Genomic DNA, 14,979 nt, shown 5'->3' on the forward strand with positions numbered 1-14,979 from the left:
TCAGAAAGCAAGTGCAGAAAAGCTCCCACTCCCCTCTCCCACCCCCACCCTCCTCCCCCACCCGGCCACAGGGGCGGGACCCAGGCAGGCACTTAAGCGGGGAGCACGTGGCTGGGCTGCTCCTGGACCCGCGAGGCTGGGATGGTTCTGCTGGCAGCATCAGTGGGTGGAGCGATGCACTTGCTCTCGCGAGGAGACCACCTTGCCATCCTGGACCTCCTCCATGATGGTGCGCACCTGGCGGGTGGTCACTGCAGCTGCGGGCAGTGAGGCAGGGGACACGTTGTTACCCTCAGCAGGAACCACACCACCACTGCCACCGTCGCCACCTACATGCACCTCCCAGGCTTCCCCCACCCAGCGGGGTCCTCAGCCGATGCCCGCGCCTGCCTTCCGGCTCTGGGCGGGATGCGCAGGCACTTACCCTCCCGGGAGGACTGCGAGCCCAATGAGGAGGAGTACTGGGAGGCCAGGCTGCAGAGAGAGGGGGGACTTGTCAATCTAGGGGTCCCAGGCCACAGCCTGGCCCCTGGAGAAGAGGAGCAGGGCATCCCAGAAAATATGGGCACGAATCCGAGCTGGGAGTGAAGGGGAAGAAAGACAGCCCGGAGAGCCAGAAGGCCTAGGATGCAGGGAGAGGGCTGCGCCAAGGGAGGCCCTGCCGCCGGCACCTAATGGCTGTGAACCAGGGATTTATAAGAAGCTGAGCAAGTGGTTTTTCCATATCCCGAAGGCCCCAACAAATCGGCTCAATTAAAGCAGGAGAGCCTGTGGTTAGACCATAGACGGACTTCTCCCTGTTGGGGAACAAGCTATAGTGTGTGACTCAGCGTGTCCTGGGGACCCAGGACAGTCCCGGGCTGGATCAAACGTCCCAGGGCCCCTGGCTCTGCTCCCTAGCCATCCCGGTTTCTGGGGTCATCAGCCACACAGTTATTAGAGGCAGAAACCCGGGTCCTCGTCAGCCTCTCGCTCGTGGGTGCATGTGTGTTTATTGAGCCCGGACTGGCGTCACACACACACCCACGGCCAGGCATGTGACCCTGTAGTTTCTGGCTGTCATCGGACTCCTGGATGCATGGCCACCTCCCTTTCCAGCCTCCTGATCCCTCTCTCTGACCCCTGACCCCCATTTCTCCCTCTGAGTGAGCGTTGGAAAATGCCTTATGACTACACCCCTCCTCTGCTGAGAAACCCTCTGTGGCTCCCTATTGCCCAATGAATGACCCAGGGCAGACGCGTAACGTGGGCATTCCAGGCTCCTCTCACCAGGACCCAGGCCTGGGTCTTCTGTTTCACCGCCTACAAACCTCCCCTCCTCCCCCACTGCATCACCTTTCCCAGCCACCTGTGTGCACATGCACACCTCTGGGCCTGGCGGTTCTGTTCTCTCAGCCCCCTGTCCCTCCCAGGGGGCTCGTGACTGCCCCGCCCCCGGGCAGGGATCCCCCTCACTGGGCATCCTCGCCCTCCAGCAGACGGCGGTAGGTGGCGATCTCCTGCTCCAGCCGCGTCTTCACGTCCAGCAGCACCTGGTACTCGTGGTTCTGGCGCTCCATGTCGCAGCGCAGCTCGCACAGCTGCTGCTCGATGCTGCTGATGAGGCCCTGCAGCTGCGCCAGCTGCGCCCCGTAGCGCGCCTCCGTCTCTGCCAGGCTGCCCTCCAGAGACGATTTCTGCGGGAGCGGAGGGGTGGGCTGGGCGAGAACCACGCGGCACCGCGGAGGGTGGGGCGCGGGGACGGGGTGGAGGGGTCCCAGCCGGGCTCCCCGGGGCGCGGGCCCTACCATGCTGAGCTGGGACTGCAGCTCGATCTCCAGGTTCTGCACGGTGCGCCGCAGCTCCGTGATCTCGGTCCTGCTGCTCTGCAGGGCCTCCGTGTTTGTGGCCACCTCGCGGTTCAGCTCCTCTGTCTGCAAGGCAGGGTGGGCCGCGGGGGCTGAGGAGGCTGGAGGCCGGGCAGGCCACCCCCATTATCACCACCCCCTCCCCAGCCCTGTATCTGTGAGTCCTGGGGAGCCTCACGACGGTGGGAGACAGGCACAAGTTCTTCCTAGGCTCGTGACTCCCCAGGACACGGGAGAGGCTTCGTTTGCACTTACTGAGGGGATGGGTCAGGCATCCAAACACACACTACCTGCACTACCTGCTGGGCGAGCACACTGGGGGTGAGGAGACCCAAATCCGTCCCTTTGGCTGCCGTGGATGCGGCCCCCACCCCACCCCACCCCAGCAGCTGTGGATCTGTCCCGCTGGCCGGCAATCCCACGCTCCCTTAAGCCTCTCATTTTGCACCGGAAGCACCAGGGCTCAGTCCAATTGGTTTCCAAGAGTCTTTCCACGTGGGACCGTGGTTCCAGCCCGCACCCAGCGCGTTTCCCCACAGGTGCGCCCACCTTGCTGAAGAACCAGTCCTCGGCATCCTTGCGGTTCTTCTCCGCCATCTTCTCGTACTGGTCGCGCATCTCGTTCAGGATGCGGCTCAGGTCCACGCCGGGGGCCGCGTCCATCTCCACGTTTACGTCGCCGCCCACGTGGCCACGGAGGGCGTTCATTTCCTGGGCAGAGAGGAGCGTGGGAGCTGACCCCGGGCCATGCTGGGTAGAGGCCTGGGGCCCGCCTGTTCACCCTGGGAGATGGGTAAGATGACAGAGGGATGGACGGACAGACAGACACGAAAGGCCAGCAGCTCCTCACCCGGAAGGTCGAGGACATGACATCTCAAATGTACAAGACGGTGGGATCCACAGTCGCCCAGTGCACACTGGGCCACAGAGGTCAGCCTCACCAGCCCCCCTCCCCGACCACTGACCCGGAGCCAGCAGTGTGAGCTAGGTCAGCATCAGCTGAGCCCAGGCTTGTGAGCAAGGGCAAGGCTGGGTGGCTGCAGGGAGTTAAGAATCCACAGAACCAGCCCCAAAGCCAAGTAGAGACCTTCGCTGGGCCTCCTGTTCCTGGGGAGGCCCCCTTCGCAGGCCATCTGGGAAGGAAGCCGCCAGGACAGAGTCTGAGGCCTCCCCTGCAGGGACCAGAGCACCCTCCTGTAGTAGGGGTCCCTGGGACCCAGGGTTCCCTGAAAAGGGGAGGCAGCAGACATGGCAGTGGGAGGGATGGACCTGGGTGTGGATGGATGTCTGCCTTGGGGAAGGTCCGTGCAACCTGACTACATCTCTGTCTCCCTAGGCCTCAGTTTCCCCACGGGTGTTCCTCGGAGCAGTGCCGTTGGCATCCGCTAAGATCCTTGCTGTGAATCATTTGTAACACACTGGGCAGATGTTCGAAGTTGTTAGGGCTATCAGTATAATTAGTTATAATAATTAGCATTGTGTTTTCTTAGACTGATGTGCCCATTAGACAGCTAACTGCCACCACACAGTGGGCTGAGCCTCGAGGGGTGTGGGAAGTGTCTTAAGAGGAAAAGGGCCATGAGGCCTCCTCTAGGGGGTCTCCTAGGCTCAGGCCAGGGATGGGAGGCCCAGTCCAGGAAAGCTCTGGACCCGCCCCCCTCCCCCGCTGCTCCCAGACAGGTTTCTCTGCACCCAGGGGAGAGTGGCCTCACCTCCTCGTGGTTCTTGCGGAGGTAGGCCAGCTCCTCCTTGAGGTTCTCGATCTGCATCTCCAGGTCGGCGCGGGCCAGCGTCAGCTCGTCCAGCACCCGGCGCAGCCCGTTGATGTCGGCCTCCACGCTCATGCGCAGGTTCAGCTCCGTCTCGTACCTGGGAGGGGCAGAGGTGTGAGCCACTCACTGCCACATGGACCCTTCTGACTGCACTCACCACAGTCTTCAGAGGGGAGCCGAGCCGAGCCGGGGGCCCATCCCCAGACCCCTGGGTCCCCGAGGGCCACGCTCACTTGGTGCGGAAGTCGTCGGCTGCCAGGCGGGCATTGTCGATCTGCAACACGAGGCTGGCGTTGTCGATGGTGGCCGCCAGGATCTGTGGAGACGGCTCTGTGAGCACAGGCACCCGCAGCTCCAGAGAGCAGTCCCTAACACCCCTCTTGGAAGGCCTTTGCAGGGCAGGGGGAGTCCCGTGGCCACCTCCTCTGACTGTGGTGGTGGCTAGATGCCACTGAAGTCATTCCCACTCAAAGCAAGCCCCCGGGGACAGAGGATTCCCAGGTGCCATGGTTAAAGCAGCCAGCTGATAACCATGAGCTCCCCCATGCATGACAGTCCGCTTCCAGAAAGATCTGCAGCCTGGGAAACCCTGGGGGGCACTCCCACTCGCTCCTTTGGAGTAGAAGTAGACTGGGCACCCTGGGAGCTGACCACCAGGCCTGTCTCCCACGGAGCCACTGGGTCAATGTCCACCGCCCACCCATGGCGGGCTCAGAGGGTGGCGGGGTCACCAGTGAGCAAGATGACCAGAGGAAGAACCAGCCTCGCTCCCTCCCACGTGGGGCCACTGCCCGAGCTGCCCGACCCCACCCTCTCTTCCCCAACAAAAGTCCCTGCTCAGCTCAGCTGCCACCTCCCCCAGGAAGCCCTCCGCCGGCCACGGCTCTGCTCCCCCAGGGAGTCTTCTCAGATCTGTGGCGTGACGGAGCCCTGGTGGCGTAGTGGTTACACAGTGGGCTGCAATCCTTGAGGTTGTCAGTTTGAAACCACCAGCCACTCTGCTGGAGAAAGATGGGGCTCTCTAGTCCTGCGAAGAGTTCTCATAGGACAGCGGTTCTCCACCTTCCTCACGCCGCCACCCTTTCACACAGTTCCTCATGGGGTGGTGAACTCCCGCCCATAACATTGTTTTCATTGCTACTTCATCACGGTCATTTTGCTACTGTGAGAATCGAGCGACCCTTGTGAAAGGGTCGTTCAACCCCCAAAGGGGTCGCGACCCACAGGTTGAGAACCGCTGTTACAGGGTCACTGTGCGTTGGCATCCACTCGATGGCAGTGGGTTGATGGGTGATATGCTTGTTTCTCCTCGGCTGGAGGCTGAGCTCCAGGGCAGGGCCCTTGGCCACCTTGCTCACCTCTAAAGCCCCAGCCCTGGAGACCTGTCTACTGCAGTGATTAATTCAGTCACTAATGAGGCTGTGGCTAGCCCCACCTCAAGCGGAAAACCGCATGTTCTTTTCCCCCAGGGTGCCCCACCCCCACTCACCACCCACCCACCACCCACTATCCACCCCGAGAGGGGAACAGAATGAGGAAGGCCCAGGCTCTGGAGGGATCAGAGGATGGTCCTAGCGGAGACATGACAAGGTCCGGCCAAGACCCATGGGCAGAGAGGGGGACGGCAAGGCCCCTGCCCCAAGAGCTGAATAGACACAGAGAAGCTCCACCTACAGGCAAAGGCCCCCCCACCCCTGTCCCTTAGGCCCCCCTCAAGTTCCTGAAGGACCCCTGTCTGGGCCCACGTTGCCATTCCCCTGGGCCTCCCCCTGCACTCCCTGCTCAGAATGGGCTCCGTGAGGGGTGGCTGAGGACCCCAGGGAAGCAGGGGAGGGTGACTGAGAGGGCGAGGCCTGGTGGGGAGATATTGGCTGACCCCGACCTGGGAGTACTGACTCACCAGGGCTCCCCTGGGTTCCCCGAGGCCCCTTATCTGATCTGGCATCCCAGGGGGAAGCTGCAGGAGTTCCCAGCCTGGTGGAGGGCCCGGGCAGGAGCAGGCAAAGCCCCTCACAGAGCAGCAGCCAGGAAGCTGTGCCAGCCTAGCCCCGTGCCAGCCTAGCCCCCTGGGGCCTGCCTGCCCAGCCCCCTCACTCACCATTCTGGGAACCTCCCCCAGGGCAGGACTGTAGCAGCCCCTGGTGTCTGCATTTACAGGCCGTGTTCCTGGAGGGTGTGAGTGTGTGTGTGTGTGTGTGTGTGTGTGTGTGTGTGTGTGTGTGTGTGTGTGAATAAGAGGGGGTTGTGTGTATGGGTGTGAGTATGAATGAAGGTGAATGTGGGAATCTGAACATGTCTGAGCAGAGGTTGTCTCCTGCATCAGACTAACGTGGGAGCATGCCTGTCCCAGGGAACCCCCAGTCTGAGACCCCTGCGCTGCACTGGGAGACCTGACCCGGCCCTCGGGGAGCTGAGTGACTGTCAGAGGGTCGAGGGGTAGCCACAGCAAAGGCAGCCAGGCTCAGAGACCAGCTCTAAGAACCTCAAAGTGCTGAAGGGGTCCCAAGACCTGGGGAGAGAGGCGAGCACCTTCATCTGGGAGGACTACCTGGAGGAGGTGAGGCAGGCAGGAGGGCAGGCCCACTTTCCTACCCCTATGCCCTGGCCTGCCCACCCCTCCACCTCCTATCTCCAAACGTGCCTGGCCCCCGCCCCAGGAAGGGAGGGCCCCCATCTGTCTTCCTGGAGAACTCTCCAGGCCTGGGCCCAGGGGCTGGAAAGTGAGGGGACAAAGGAGTGAGCAAGCGGACGATGGCGGTCTAGGTGTGGAGCGAGGCAGAGGCAGGCTCTAAGGGCAGAGGGCAGGGGGCAGGTAGTGCCCACCTTGCTGCGCAGCTCCTCGATGATCTTGAAGTAGTGGCTGTAGTCGCGGGCGGGCCCCGGGCCCTGCTTCTTGTACCAGTCTCGGATCTTCACCTCCAGGTCGGCGTTGGCCTCCTCCAGGGCACGCACCTTGTCCAGGTAGGCGGCCAGGCGGTCGTTGAGGTTCTGCATGGTCTCCTTCTCACTGCCCCCCAGCAGGGTGTCCGACACACCCAAGCTGGAGCCGAAGCCCCCACCCAGGCTGCAGGTATAGCCGCCACTGCTATAGCCACCCCCCATGCCGGACAAGAAGCGGGACGAGGTGACCGACATGTTGCTGCAGCTGCCCCCTCCCAGGAGGCTGGGGGCCCGGCAGGCGCCCCCGACCCGGACGGAGGACACCCGGGAGAAGCCTCCACCGGGCACGCACAGCCCCTTGGAGGAGCCCGAGGAGGAGAACTGGCGGATGCTGCTGGTGGTAACGGCCATGATGCCACAGGTCAATGCAGGGCTGGTCTGGGCCAGACCCCGCAGCCCTTTATAGCCCGGCCGCTGAGGGGCTGGGCCCTGGCCCTTGAAGTCGGAGCCAAACCCTGAGCCGTGTAATTTGCTGGTGTGCCGGCCACCCAGGGCCCGGGGCTTGACCGAGAGCACCCCAACCCCACCCGGGCCCAACCTGGCCTGGGCACGGGGGACACCTAGGGGCCCGTTGTCTGCTCAGAAACAAAGGTGGTGTTGGACTTGCTGCCCCGGGCGAGGGTGATCCTCCGTCCACAGCCCCAATTAGGCCGCTGAGCTCATTCTTGGGGGGGAGTTGGGAGAAGCCAGCCCAGGAGCCAGGAAGGGCCTGAACAAGGCTCCACAGGCCTAGATCCGGGAGGCTTGCCTGGCCCCCACCCAGCACACCCTGGCCCCAGGGGGAGGGTGGGGAGAGCCGGTGACACCCTCCCCCAGGCAGGCCCTAACGTAAGGGCCCCGTCTGAGCGGGGAGACCCTGACCTGAAGGGAAGGCCTGTCTGAGAGGGGAGATACAGCTCCAACCTGAAGGTGTCCCTGTTTGAGCGGGGAGACACAGCCCCTGTCTGAGGGGGAGACCCAGCCCCCTCCTCAGGGTGCCTCTGTCTGAGGAGGTAGACTGAGCTCTCTCTTAGAAGTATTCCAAGTCTAACATGGAGCGATCCAGCCCTGGCCTTGGATTCCCCACATCTGAGGGAAATGGGGCCGTCGGTCGGAGGGAGCGTTGGACACGGGTGTTAAGATAAGTCAGCCCCTAGTCTCAGGGTCCCCGGCTATGAAGTGGACATAAAGCCAGCTGCCTGGGCCTAAGGGAAGGAGCCTGGTGTCGCCACGGGCCAGCGCTGGACAGCTGACCACCAAGTCAGCAACCCACCCTGACCAGCTGACCAGCCACTTAGAGGGAGAAAGACGGGCTTTCTGCTCCTGGAAAGAGTGACCGTTTCGGGACCCTCGAGAGGCAGTGCCACCCTGCCCGTGGGGTCGCTCGGAGAGAGTCGGACCCCATCTGATGGCAGCGGGCTGGGTTAAAGGGCAAGGAGGGCAGCCGGACAGTGTCCCCAGTGTCCCCAGCCAAGCTCTGACAAGACGGGACCATGTGATTGGTTCTATGAACACAGGTGGGGATGTGGCTGAGGGGGGAGAATAAAGCAGGGGGGGGGGCGTGAGGGGTAATGCCCTGCTCGCTCCCCCGGTCCCTGAGGAAAATTCCTCCAAGAGGGGAAGCCGTGGAGCCTCGGGACTGCGCAGACAGGACCGGCCCCCCCACCCCACCTGCGCCAGGCCACACCCTGAGGCCACCCCTGGGAGGAACAGCCTGCTCCCACATCGTGGCGGCTGGCACTGGCTCATTTCCCAACAAAGAGATTACAGCCTAATCTCCGCGGCCTAATGATTTAGGCGCTGCCGGGACCCTGGCGTCTTCACTGCACCAGTGTCTGTGTGGCACTCCCAGGGGCGGCCAGGCCTTGGGACAGGGCAGGAACGGGCGGGCCTGGCACGGGGCACAGCCTGTGGGTGGCCTGGCTCTTGGCCACCCAGGGGGCTGGGAAGGAGTCGAGGGTTGAACGGGACCCAGGGCCCTCCATGTTGAGGCCAAGCTGCCGGAAGCCCTCCGTTTGCAAGCAGGCAATCTCAACCCTTTGGGAGGTACCCCCTCCTCCCCTCGGAGAAGGTGAGGGGGTCAGGGAGGGGCCATCGCCAGCTGTGTGGGAGTGGGGGGCAAGAGTCCCGGCCTCCTGTGAAGTCTTTGGGGGTGCTCACGGGTGCTCAAAGCCAAGGTTAGAGAGTACGGTGAGATCAACAGGGCTGTTTCCCCTGACGCTGGACTGCAGGAGGGGCTTCCTGACCACTGTGACGGTCAAGGGAGAAGCAGATGAGAGGAGACACCTGTGTCTGGGGACACCTGAGTGGGCCCGGCACCAGCAGGTCACCCTCACCTGGAAGGACCTGCAGTGAAGACCCCCAAGCATGCGATACACCCTGGGACCCTCACACTCGAGCACACGGTCTGCTTTCCGCCCCCCAACCACACCCACACCCCCAATCCCAAGACAGGACCGGGCTGCTCTGGGTTCTGAAAAGTCGTTACCGTGCCTCTCAACGCTGATTTGGAAGAGAGCCAGGGGTCTGAGGAGGAAGACAAGCCACAGGGACCCCCACCTGTCCCTCAGGATTTCACCAAGCCCTTAGCTCTCACCTTCCCAAGAGCCCCACCTCCAAAGCCCCCAGACCTTGGTCCTTAGTTTGAGGCCTTGAATGGGCCAGAGTCGATTACCTCCCTCCCAACTGACCCAGGCCTGGCTTCCCAGCTCCACCTAGTCCCCACAGCCCTGGGCTCCCACCCGGCATCAGGCTGCAGGCTGTGGGCCTCCCTCTCCCTCCGCCTGGGACCAGGCTAAGAAGGCCGGTGGACCTTCCTCCACACAGCCCTGGTCAGATCCACCATGCTGGGAGGAGACAGAGCTGCAGAATTAACCAGGCCCCAACCAGGGCCTCCAGCACGCTCCCTGCAGGGGAAGGAGGGCCTTGTAGCAGTCCTCTGGACCGACACCCTCCTGCCCAGGCCTGTCCTCCACCCCCGGCAGGGAGAGGCCCCTCAGTGCCGGGCCCACGGCCCCCACAGCTGCCAGCTGCTTGGCCCACTTCAAGGGGAGGGAAAGGAAAAGAAGGGAGAGATCCAAAGGGCTCCAGGAGCCAAGCACAGATGGGAGCGAGGGAGGCAAGAGGGAGAGGCCCCAAGGAAGCCCTAGCACCCCTCCGTGTCCACCTGGCCAAGCCCAGATTCCACTGCACCCAGAGGTCCTGGCTCTCGAGGGTGGGGCGTGGACAGGCCCTGCTACAGGTGTGAACGGGCCAGAGAGCCAGGGGAGAGGGCCCCTCGGACTATCCCCACCCCTGCTATGTGGGATACACGAGGTAGGGACCAGGATACAGGTGATGTCCAACTGACACTGACCACTGACCATGAAGGGCAAGCCCTGTCTGCCCAGCTGACCTTGGCTTCTCCAGGTGCCCGGTCACCACCCCCTTCAGCAGTGCCCACCTCCGTTCTCCACCTGGGTCCAGGGTAGGGCTTGTTCCCAACTGGTGCTCGGGAAGGCCAGGGTGGGAGGAGGGCAGCAGGAGGACTCTCATCAGCCACCTAGTCTACCGTCCAAGGACAAGGGCCCGATGCGTTGAGGGGGAAATGAGAGGCCCAGGGGTGGGCTCCCAGCTGGGGACCTTGGCTCGCTCGGCTGATGGGAAGACTCCAAAGGCCCTCCCTGCAATCTGGTTCTGCCCCCACCCCCGGCCTTCTGCCAACTCCTTCACTGAACCCCCAGCCCCTTGGGCACCATGCCTGGGATCGGATGGCCGCACCTCCCCTGAAGCCCTTCCCCCCCAGAGGCCAGGTACCCCTCAGAACTACCTTGACAGCCCTCCACACCGGCCGCCCTGCCCTCAGGTGGGAGCCACCAGGGTCCTCTAGGCAGAGCTCTGGCCACCCGGCCGCCCCGCCCAGGTCCGCCCAGTAATGGCTGGTGTCTGGCTCCCAAATGGCCTCACCCGCTGCCTCCCCAGGCCAAGCAGATTCCAGAACATTCCTGGGCCCCAAGCAGCGAGCAGGCAGGCACCCAGGCAGGCAAGCAGGGGTAGGGGATCCCCAGTGGCCCCTGCACACCTGGGGGGCCAGCCAGGTGCATCCACAGACAGGCTGACTCCGCCCCGCCCTTGGACTATGCACCTGGGGTGGACACAGCACAGGACACCCAGGGATACCCTGTCCCTCCCCAAGTCAGAGCTACGTCAGCTACCCAGGACCCCGCCCCAAAAGGTGCCCCGGGGAAGGGGGTCACAGAGCAGGAAGCCAGGGGCGTGGGAGGGTAACACATGCAAGAGACTGGCTTCCCACAAACCCAGCCGGTCCTCTGCCCCTGGTCTCCCCGCACCTGCACTTGTAGCAGATCAGGTGGACTCCCCTTTCAGGCCCAGGACACCCCACACACACACTTTGCCCCTCACATTGACTGAGGAGGCCTGCATGATCAGACTCTCAGGTCACCAGGTCCTCTGAACCTCCAGACCTCACCCTCCAGGGGCCAGTCAGCCCACCTTATTCTTCCCCCTCTATGCCCTGGGTGGCAGGGGCTCCCTCTCATGCGGACCTCAATGCTCTACAGTGGCCCTGTGGAAGCAGTCCCAAGGCTCCCTGAGGGCCGGTCCGCAGCCGCCCGCACAATGCCATCTTCCACTCCGGCCCTGGAGAAGGCCCCTCACGGGGTGGGGGCCATGCCTGCTTCGTGTGCACCGGGCTGCTCAGAGACCCAGCCACTTTGGCCCATCTGCCAGAAGCTTAGGGCAGTGAGGGGTATGCTGTCTCACTGCGCTGGTACGGGTCACCCAGCCCACCACCCCAGGACCCGCCTGCTTGGGGCGGAGGGGAGGAGAGGAGGAGCAGCAGGGAGGGCCGTGGCCAGGAGGTTCAAGGAGGGCAGTCATGAAAAAGCTGCAGGTCACGTGCCCCGGGGAGATGAAAGGAAGCAGAAGATGCCTTCAACCTCAGACGGTCCACGGGGCCCAGAGGGGCCCGTCTTTTCTGAGCACAAAACTGCAGGGAGGACAAGGTCCTTTCTGTGCAGAGGCCTAGCCTCCAGGTGACCTCCACGTCCACCCCCCATCCCCGCCCCTGCCATCCCCAGAGTCACCTCCAAGAAGCCACCCAAACAACTGGCCAGGAGCAAACTCCTGAAAGCCTGCCATGCACACATGCACATACACATGCACGCACAAACGTGGATGCACGCTGCCTCAGAGCCCAGGGCCCCCGCCAGCGTGTTTATTGACATTTCAGGTGTGATACACATTTCCCAGCAAGGTCTTATGGGGGGGTCCAATGCTCCTTATTAATGCTCATACCCTACAATGCTGGGGTAGTTACGTAATCTGTCAACTTGCGAAGGGGTGGAGTCTAGCCTGTCAAGCAGGTCACAGCTTGATGACCTCATTTGGAGGCACTAGGGAGATAAAGCTCACTGCAGGCCAGATGCACTCTCTCTGCTTTGTCGCCCTGGAGCTGGAGGAGCCACGTGGATGCTCACGCCAGTGCTGAGATGCTTCCACCACCACTGGATCCACAAGACTTTCCACCCACTGGCCTGTAAAGAAATCATTGCTCGGGCGTGGGGGGAGGGAGTTTTTGTTTTGGCATCTTGGAAACATGGACACAACAGTGTTGGTTTTACAAACAGCGGTGGCTGCACACGAGAGGAGCACTGTTCATGTCTGCATCAGACATGGCAACGGCTGACATGGCGAACGCTTTTTTAAATAAGAAGAAACCATTTTACTGGGGGCTCTTACACAGATGAGAACAATCCATACATCCATTACGTTGAGCTGACAGGTATGATTGTTGGCGTCCAGAATTTCTAAACGGTGCCTTTCTCCTTGAGCCCTCCGGCCTCAGCGCCTCTTTGTTCTGGGAGGTGTGTGCTGAAGCACCGCATCTTTTTCCGTCCAGACCCCGTCTGGTGAGTTTCTCTCCTTCTCTCGGCCACAGCCTCTTCCAAGGGAGGGTGGTCGACGAAGGGGGAGCCTGTGATGGCACAACTCATCCTAAAGGTGGTTTAACTGGGTGGGGGGGGCATTCTAAAGTTGATATGCGAATGATCATACAATCCTCCTTGATAGGATTGAATGATTGAAGCGTGTGCTATGTCAAGGCTGTGCCTGTAAAACTGATTCTTTTTTAAAAGACAAAATGAGAGGGCGTATGCAAGTGGACACACACACACACACACACACCCAGATGCTGTAAGGACTCAGTGACTCCCAAAGCAGTGAGAGGCCACCACCGCCCCCCAACACACCATCACCACCACAAGGCAGCAGCATGGCCCCCAAAGGTGACCTTGTCGAATCCCTTGCACAACAAAAGAAAACAGGATGGAGGGACCCTCCTGGACTACCTGGTTTGGGCCCAAAGCAATCACAGGGTGTGGGGTTAAGGGGAGAGAGGGTCCCCCACAAATCATCGCAGGTCTGGTAGGCGCAATTGTACAGCGATAATAAGTAAGGATTATAGTAAAGTCATAGAGAACATGAGAGTTAAAGGAGAGATTGGAATAAATGGAGTCAGACACCGCATGCTCACCTCAGCCCCGCCTAATGGTCCTCATGGGGGGGGGACCCGGCCACGAGAGCAGGAGCAGCCTCGGGGACCAAGAACCGGGGAGCCTCCTCTCTTTATTGCCAACCAATCATTCTATCTCTTTAGGGGGACATGATTATAGAATCGCACGTCACAGAAAGGGGCAGTACAACAGGCATACACATTATAGGAAGGGGATCTATGATAGGCATAAGCCTAACAGGAAGGGGTTGAGCTAGGGGTGGTGTGCCCATAGGAATGGGGAGGTCTATGGGGTATACATGTGACAAGATGGGTGGACCCTAGATTCATGATGGCAGCCTAACCTTGGTCATCCTTGGGCCAGTTTGACCTCTCTGGGGTCTCCTACAAGGAAACAGACAACTACTACCCTTATCAGAAGGGAGTGGGATAAACAGTGGTGCCTGCTTGGTCTAGACAGCTGATAGCTCTCAGGGAGAATGACCCCCAACCCACTCCTGATGACCTCCAAGGGTACAGTCATTCTCAAGCAGCTAAGTCTGGCATATATTTGGGGGAGACAAGTTGGAAGAAATCCTTCTGTTTCCCATAACAAGGGTCTCTATAAACTCGAGAGGTGGGAGGGCCAGAGTTGGAGAAGGAGGCAGGACAATGGAGGCAAAGGTCCGAAGATGGTAGCCGCAGGCCAAGGGGGGTGAGCAGCCTCCAACACCCAAACACAGCCATCAAGTTCACTCTAACTCTGAGGGCCCCTGTAGAGGACTTCCAAGACGGTCCATCTTGACAGGAGCAGACAATCCCATCTCTCTCCCAACAAGCAGCTGCCCAGCACCTAACCCACAGCTCCGCCAGGGTGACCTCTCGAGGCTGGGCACAGCGAGGCACGGATTGCAGGAGCACAGCTCTGCCAACAGCAGGGGTTTCTCCCTGTGACGCCCGCTCCAGACTGCTGACCTCTAGGAGAGAAAGGCGAGATGTTCGCGTCGCTCTAAGCCACGGAATTCACGGTAATTTGTTGCAGTAGTAACAGGAAATTAACACACAAGCTTAGTCCCGTGCCGGCACCAATTAGAGGTAAACACTCCGGCTTGCGTTAGAATTATTTGGCAAGGGACCTGAATCGTTTTCCTCTGCAACCCAATATACCTTTCTCTGGACACAGGCCTAGCTCAGCACTTTTGTACACAAGAGGTGCCCAGTGATGCCCGCTGGATGCAGGCAGGCAGTAAAAGGGCAGAGTTGGGCTCCATCCAGCACCCATTCACTGCACCCATTATGTGGCAGTCACTGGGCTGGGCACTGAGAATTCAGAACTGAGTCAGCCAAGCCCTGCCCTGAATGAGCACAGGCCAGTGAGGGAGAGACAGACACACAAGCAGCTCATTACAACACAGCGTTATTTGTGTAGTGATAAAGGTGTGTGTGTACAAGCACCTTGGGGAGGACCAAGGAGGAAGCAGGCTGCTGAGAGTGGTTTCGCAGGGAGGGACAGGGAAGCTGGGTTTCGAAGCCAGGGCAGGGCTTTGCCGGGCAGGCAGGCAGGCGAGGTGAGGAGCCATCCAGGAAGAGGTGGGAAGGCACCCCTGTGCTTGGGGAATACAAGGAGCCTGGAAGGTGGATCAGCACGCCCAGCGAGAAGGCACTAGACATGCCACAGAAGACGGATCTGTTAGGAAATGCATTCATGCAATACCTCTTTGCTCTCACGGAACAAACAATCCAGTGGGGAAGTCGAACAAGAGACAAGCTGGAGGATGAGCTGTTATCTGGGGAAATGCAAGGGGCGGGCGAATGCTTCCCGGAGCCAGGAAAGGCCTCTCCCAGGTGACCTTTCCTGGGAGGATGGAATTTAAGGAATTAATCAACCATGTCCCAGGAAAAGTACAGTGAACCCTCGCCACTTCGCGCTTCGACTTCTGCGGCTTCACTC

General features: G+C 61.1%; 1 protein-coding gene across 1 annotated transcript in view; it reads right to left on the reverse strand.

The window, feature by feature from the left end:
- Positions 1–159: 159 nt before the first annotated feature.
- LOC101651674 (keratin, type I cytoskeletal 42) overlaps positions 160–14,979 on the reverse strand; it is an 18,953-nt gene continuing 4,133 nt past the window's right edge. The window contains exons 5-12 of the mRNA XM_013005782.2: positions 6,443–7,102; positions 3,853–3,935; positions 3,560–3,716; positions 2,397–2,558; positions 1,788–1,913; positions 1,456–1,676; positions 425–474; positions 160–257 (exon numbers count right to left, since the gene is read on the reverse strand). Coding sequence (XP_012861236.2) covers positions 160–257; positions 425–474; positions 1,456–1,676; positions 1,788–1,913; positions 2,397–2,558; positions 3,560–3,716; positions 3,853–3,935; positions 6,443–7,102 — 1,557 coding nt within the window. The remainder of the gene's footprint in view (positions 258–424; positions 475–1,455; positions 1,677–1,787; positions 1,914–2,396; positions 2,559–3,559; positions 3,717–3,852; positions 3,936–6,442; positions 7,103–14,979) is intronic.

This window comes from Echinops telfairi, unplaced genomic scaffold, assembly GCF_000313985.2.
Source record: "Echinops telfairi isolate 266 unplaced genomic scaffold, ASM31398v2 ScPeMD7_7458;HRSCAF=8496, whole genome shotgun sequence".
Lineage (NCBI taxonomy): Eukaryota > Metazoa > Chordata > Mammalia > Afrosoricida > Tenrecidae > Echinops > Echinops telfairi.